At 33.9% G+C, this 7,207-nt stretch overlaps 1 protein-coding gene across 1 annotated transcript; it reads left to right on the top strand.

Moving 5' to 3' along the window:
- The first annotated feature begins 552 nt into the window (after positions 1 to 552).
- LOC107001148 lies at positions 553 to 1,467 on the top strand. Its single transcript, XM_015199304.1, has 3 exons — positions 553 to 937; positions 1,052 to 1,279; positions 1,397 to 1,467. Exons 1-3 carry the CDS (start codon positions 553 to 555, stop codon positions 1,465 to 1,467), a joined length of 684 nt encoding a protein of 227 aa, XP_015054790.1.
- Positions 1,468 to 7,207: the final 5,740 nt, after the last annotated feature.

Below are 7,207 nucleotides of genomic sequence, written 5' to 3'. Positions count from 1 at the left end.
AAGTTATTGAATTGTCTTTTATTAATGAGTTTAAGTCTTCCGCATTGCTTTATGTTGATATTAAATTGAAATGTTAAGGTTTAGATTGGTTGGTTCGCTCACATAGGAGGGTAAATGTGGGTGCCAGTCGCGGCTCGGTTTTGGGTCGTGACAGTGTTATAAAGTATTTGTATTATAGTGAATGTCTATCATGTGGTGTCCTTTTTAGGATATGATTAAAGAGTCCTCCTACTTGGGGACCAAGTTAGATTTCTCCTATAAATAGAGTGCTCCTCTTCATTGTAAATTAATTCATCAAGAGAAATAACAAGTCTTCTCTGCTTTTCTCTCTAGTTTCTTCTTCTTATTCTATAGTTTTATAACACGTTATCAGCACGAGCCTTTAATTTCTCAAAAGTGAAAGTTAGATTTAAAGAATTAATAAAGGTATTATTTATTCTTTTGTTTTTAATTTTAATGGCCAATCTTACATAACTAAAGTTCACTGCCCTTCAAAGTTCGGGCAGGAACTACCTCTCATGGGTGTTGGATGCTGAAATCCACCTTGATGCAATGGGTCTTGGAGACACCATAAAAGAAGAAAATAAGGCATCAAATCAAAATTGTGCACGAGCAATGATATTCTTGCGTCATCATCTTGACGAGATTCTGAAAATCGAATATCTGACAGTTAAGGATCCACTTGTTTTGTGGAAAAACCTAAAAGAAAGATTTGACCACTTGAACATGGTCATACATCCAAAGGCACGATATGATTGGATGCATCTAAGGCTACAAGACTTTAAGTCTATACATGAGTATAATTCTGTCATGTTCAGAATCACTTCTCAATTGAAATTATGTGGAGAAACGGTTAGTGAGATTGATATGATGGAAAAGACATTCTCCACTTTCCATGCCTCGAGTGTGCTCTTGCAGCAACAATATCGAGAGAAAGGTTTCAAAAAGTATTCTGAACTGATTTCTCATCTTCTTGTGGCCGAGCAAAATAATGATTTATTATTGAAAAATCATGAGAATCGACCTACTGGATCTGAACCACTTCCTGAAGTGAATGAGGCGTACGCCCACCATGCTAGGTGTGGAAAAGGTCGCGGTCCTAATCGTGGACGTGGACGTGGACGTGGTCGTGGTCGTGATTATGGTCAAGAACGTAATTCTATTCCTGGCATTAATCATTCATCAAATAAAAAGGAAAAAAGAAAGGATGAGAAACGTGAAGCAACTAGGGAAGATTGTTTTCGATGTGGTGGAAGAAATCATTATGCACGTGATTGTCGTACTCCCAAACACTTGGTTGAGCTTTATCAAGAATCACTAAAGAAGAAAGAGAAAAATCCTGAGGCAAATTTTATCTCTGAAAATCAAGTTGACATCATGCACTTGGATGTAGCAGATTTCTTCGCACATCCCGAAGGAAAAATAGATCACTTAATTGGTGATGGTTCTGTGAACATGGAAGAGTGATATTTTTTTTTGTAGTATTTATTAATAAATTTCATGTAATGATAGTTGTTTGCATGAATTAGTATTTTAAATTAGTTTAGTCGTTCATTAGCTTGTTCCTTAATTCTTAATAAAATAATATATATATTTTTTTGTAGTATTTATTAATAAATTTCATGTAATGATAGTTGTTTGCATGGGTATTAGTATTTTAAATTAGTTTAGTTGTTCATTAGCTTGTTCCTTAATTCTTAATAAAATAATATATATTTTTCATTGATTTATTTATATGATTCTAATATGATAGAAACTTTATCACGTGTTTGTATTATATTGAGTCTTTAACTTGGTCTAATGTTAAAAACATAAAGTCTGATATTAACTAGGATTTATCATGTGTTTGTATTATATTAGGTGTTTTATTTGATCTAATGTTAAAAACATGCAGTCTGTTATTAAGTAGGACTAAATAATGATTTTATTTTATTTTCCTAACAACTCGTTTTTGACTTAGAGGAAACAATAAATTAAGGCTTAATTTCTAATATTTAATTATTAATTTATTCCTTTGAATATATTGTACCCTTTTGACAACACTAATATTTAATATATATTTATTTTGTATATGTCATTTCATGTGAAGATATGGATAATTCTAAGAACATATTATCGAAATATGAAGATATTTGTTTGATTGATTTTGGTACAACATATACGATATTCAAAAATAAGAAATATTTTTCTCATTTAAGTATGGGTAAAATACTACAATTTTTGGTAGTACTAATATGATTGAGGGCTTTGGAAGAGCCATTGTAATTTTGCCCAAGGGAACTAAACTCATCATTAATAATGCTATGTTTTCTCCAAAATCTAAGAGAAACTTGTTGAGTTTTAAAGATATCCGTGAAAATGGTTATCATATCCAATCAATGGATGAAATAAATCTTGAATATCTTGGTATCACCAAGTATGTCTCTGGGCAGACATGTGTTATAGAAAAGTTCCCTGCTTTATCTTCTGGCTTGTATTGGACAAAAATTAGTGCAATTGAGGCACATTTTATAGTAAATAAGAAGTTTACTGATTCCAATACATTTGTACTTTGGCATGATCGTCTAGGACATCCTGGGTCAATAATGATGAGACGAATTATAGAAAATTCGAATGGACATCCACTAAAAGACCTAAAAGTTCTTTTAAATGGTGAATTTTCTTGTACTGCTTGTTATCAAGGCAAGTTAATTGTGAGACCATCACCAATGAAAGTTAAGATTGAGTCCCCTGCGTTCTTGGAACGTATACATGGGGATATTTGTGGACCTATTCACCCACCTAGTGGGTCATTTAGATATTTTATGGTTCTAATAGATGCTTCTTCTAGATGGTCTCATGTGTGCCTATTGTCATCTCGTAACTTGGCATTTGCAAAATTATTGGCACAAATAATAAGGTTAAGGGCACACTTTCCTGATAATCAGATTAAGTCCATTCGTCTTGATAATGCTGCAGAGTTTTCATCCCAATCATTTAATGATTATTGTTTAGCAATTGGGATAAGAGTTGAACACTCCGTTGCTCATGTTCATACTCAGAATGGTCTCGCAGAGTCATTAATTAAACGTTTGCAATTAATAGCAAGACCATTGCTTATGAAAACTAAGTTGCCCACTTCTGTGTGGGGACATGCAATTTTGCATGCTGCAACACTTATTCGTCTCAGACCGACAAGTTATCATAAGGTTTCTCCATTGCAATTGGTTATGGGTCAAGAACCTAATATATCCCATCTAAGAATTTTTGGAAGTGCTGTACATGTGCCTGTGGCACCACCAAACCGCACTAAGATGGGCTCTCAAAGAAGGTTAGGAATATATGTTGGGTTTGAGTCACCCTCCATTATACGCTATCTTGAACCATTGACTGGAGACATGTTTACTGCTAGATTTGCAGATTGTCGGTTTGATGAGACAGTTTTCCCAAAATTAGGGGGAGAGAATAGTGAAATAAAACGAGAAATTTTGTGGAAAAATTTATCATTGTCTCATCTTGATCCATATTCTTCTACTTGCGAACAAGAAGTACAAAAGATTATTCATCTGCAGAAAATTGCAAATCAAATGCCAGACGCATTTACAGATTTGAAAAGGATTACTAAATCACATATTCCTGCAGAGAATGTCCCAATTCGAATTGATGTCCCTAAAGGACCATCCACTAGTGTCATAGCTAATGAGTCAAAAACACACCTAAAGCGTGGTAGACCATTGGGGTCTAAGGATCAAAATCCTAGAAAAAGAAAGATTAAATGTCAAGATGACACTATGAAAGAATCTCATATGGAAGTTCAAAATTTGAATAAGTCTGATATTCATGAAAGAATCAATGAACTTGAAACTCAAGGAAATAATGAACTATCCATAAATTTAAGAGATGTTGAAACTAATATGAATCGATCAGAAATAGTGGTTGATTATGTCTTTGCATATAATGTTGCAACAAATATCATGCAAGATAATGAGGATCATGAACCTCAATCTGTTATAGAATGTCGACAACGAAATGATTGGCCAAAATGGCAAGAAGCAATTCAATCAGAGTTGAATTCACTTGCCAAGCGTGAAGCTTTTGGACCTATAGTTCAAACACCTAATAGGATTAAACCTGTTGGTTACAAATGGATTTTTGTGCGAAAAAGAAGTGAGAAAAATGAAATACAAAGGTATAAAGCACGCCTTGTGGCACAAGGATTTTCTCAAAGGCCTGGCGTCGACTATGAAGAGACATACTCACCCGTTATGGATGCAATAACATTGCCTTATCTCATTAGTTTCACAGTCCATGAGCAACTTGAAATGCATTTGATGGATGTAGTTATAGCCTACCTTTATGGATCACTTGATAATGAGATATACATGAAAATTCCTGAACGATTTGCGATGCCTAAATCATGTAATTCAAAATCTCGAGAAATGTATTCAATTAAATTGCAAAGATCATTATATGGTTTGAACCAATCTGGGCGCATGTGGTATAACCGTCTTAGTGAGTATTTAATTAAGGAAGGTTATACAAATGATGCAATTTGTCCATGTGTCTTTGTAAAGAAAACAATATCGGAATTTGTTGTACTTGCTATTTATGTTGATGACATAAATCTTATTGGAACTCCAATAGAGCTTCAAAAGGCAATTGATTATTTAAAGAATGAATTTGAGATGAAAGATCTGGGAGGAACAAAATTATGTCTTGGTTTGCAAATTGAGCATTTGACAAATGGTATTTTTGTTCATCAATATGCCTACACAGAAAAAGTGTTGAAAAGATTCTGTATGGATGAAGCGCATCCATTAACTACTCCGATGGTTGTTCGTTCACTTGATGTGAATAAGTATCCATTCCGACCTCAAAAAAAGGATGAAGAAATTCTTGGTTCTGAAGTAACATATCTTAGTGCAATTGGTGCACTAATGTATCTTGCTAATACTACGAGGCCTGATATAGCTTTTGCTGTTAACTTGTTAGCAAGGTATAGTTCTGCTCCTACTAGGAGACATTGGAATGGGATCAAACACATTTTGCGATATCTTAAAGGGACAACTGACATGGGCTTATTTTATTCTGTTAATTGTAGCCCAAATCTTGTTGGTTATGCTGATGCAGGATATTTATCTGATCCACACAAAGCTCGATCCCAAACAGGCTATGTGTTTATATGTGGGGGGACTGCCATATCTTGGAGATCTACAAAGCAGTCCATCGTAGCCACTTCATCTAATCATGCTGAAATAATAGCTATTCATGAAGCAAGTAGAGAATGTGTGTGGTTAAGGTCTATGATACATCTCATTCGAGAGAAATGTGGTTTGAAATGTGATAAAGTACCCACCACTTTATATGAAGATAATGCAGCATGCATAGCACAACTTAAGGGAGGATTCATAAAAGGAGATAGAACAAAGCACATTTCACCGAAGCTTTTCTATACACATGAACTTCAAAAGAATGGTGATATAAATGTGCAACTGATTCATTCAAGNTTTTGTTCATCAATCTGCCTACACAGAAAAAGTGTTGAAAAGATTCTGTATGGATGAAGCGCATCCATTAAGTACTCCGATGGTTGTTCGTTCACTTGATGTGAATAAGGATCCATTCCGACCTCAAGAAAAGGATGAAGAAATTCTTGGTTCTGAAGTACCATATCTTAGTGCAATTGGTGCACTAATGTATCTTGCTAATACTACGAGGCCTGATATAGCTTTTGCTGTTAACTTGTTAGCAAGGTATAGTTCTGCTCCTACTAGGAGACATTGGAATGGGATCAAACACATTTTGCGATATCTTAAAGGGACAACTGATATGGGCTTATTTTATTCTGTTAATTGTAGCCCAAATCTTGTTGGTTATGCTGATGCAGGTTATTTATCTGATCCACACAAAGCTCGATCCCAAACAGGCTATGTGTTTATATGTGGGGGGACTGTCATATCTTGGAGATCTACAAAGTAGTCCATCGTAGCCACTTCATCTAATCATGCTGAAATAATAGCTATTCATGAAGCAAGTAGAGAATGTGTGTGGTTAAGGTCTATGATACATCTCATTCGAGAGAAATGTGGTTTGAAATGTGATAAAGTACCCACCACTTTATATGAATATAATGCAGCATGCATAGCACAACTTAAGGGAGGATTCATAAAAGGAGATAGAACAAAGCACATTTCACCGAAGCTTTTCTATACACATGAACTTCAAAAGAATGGTGATATAAATGTGCAACTGATTCATTCAAGTGACAATGTGGCTGATCTATTCACCAAGTCTCTACCAACTGCAACTTTCAAGAAGATGGTGCACAAGCTTGGAATGCGAAGATTCAAGTCTCTGGATTGATGTTCTCATTAGGGGGAGTTAATACGCGATGTACTCTTTTTCCCTTACGAGGTTTTGTCCCACTGGGTTTTCCTTGTAAGGTTTTTAATGAGGAAGCCTAGATGCGTATTAATAGATATGTGTACTCTTTTCCTTTACTAGAGTTTTTCTTTTCTTAAAGTTTTTTTTAGTAAGGTTTTTGACGAGGCACATCATCTATGAATTAGACATTCAGGGGGAGTGTTATAAAGTATTTGTATTATAGTGAATGTCTATCATGTGGAGTCCTTTTTAGGATATGATTAAAGAGTCCTCCTACTTTGGGACCAAGTTAGATTTCTCCTATAAATAGAGTGCTCCTCTTCATTGTAAATTAATTCATCAAGAGAAATAACAAGTCTTCTTTTCTTTTCTCTCTAGTTTCTTCTTCTTATTCTATAGTTTTATAACAATTGGTTATTTATTTACAAGTAAGAATTGGTATGATCTCGGGCCCGTGCCTTGCACGGGCATTCCACATCTAGTCTAGTATACATATAAGTGATAGTATTACATCTGGAATGGGCTTATCCCTCTAAAAAGTTACTTATTTCTAGAAAGTTAAATATGTGTTTATTAATTTAATTTTAATTTAATATTTTTTTAAAACAATATACTTTCTTTATTCGAAATAGAGAGGTATTGAATTTGACTTTTTGGATATATATAATATTTTACTTTTTATATTTTAAAAATTCTTTAAAGATATATATTGACAAATTTTATAAAATAAATTTAACCATCAAAAATAATAAATATAAATATACTACTAAATCGTAAAAGAAAAAAAATGTGTGTGGGGATATTTTCTTAACAAAAAATTTAAAAATTGAATATATAATTTTAT

This window comes from Solanum pennellii, chromosome 10, assembly GCF_001406875.1.
Source record: "Solanum pennellii chromosome 10, SPENNV200".
Classification (NCBI taxonomy): domain Eukaryota; kingdom Viridiplantae; phylum Streptophyta; class Magnoliopsida; order Solanales; family Solanaceae; genus Solanum; species Solanum pennellii.
This window is presented reverse-complemented; position numbering and strand designations above follow the sequence as displayed.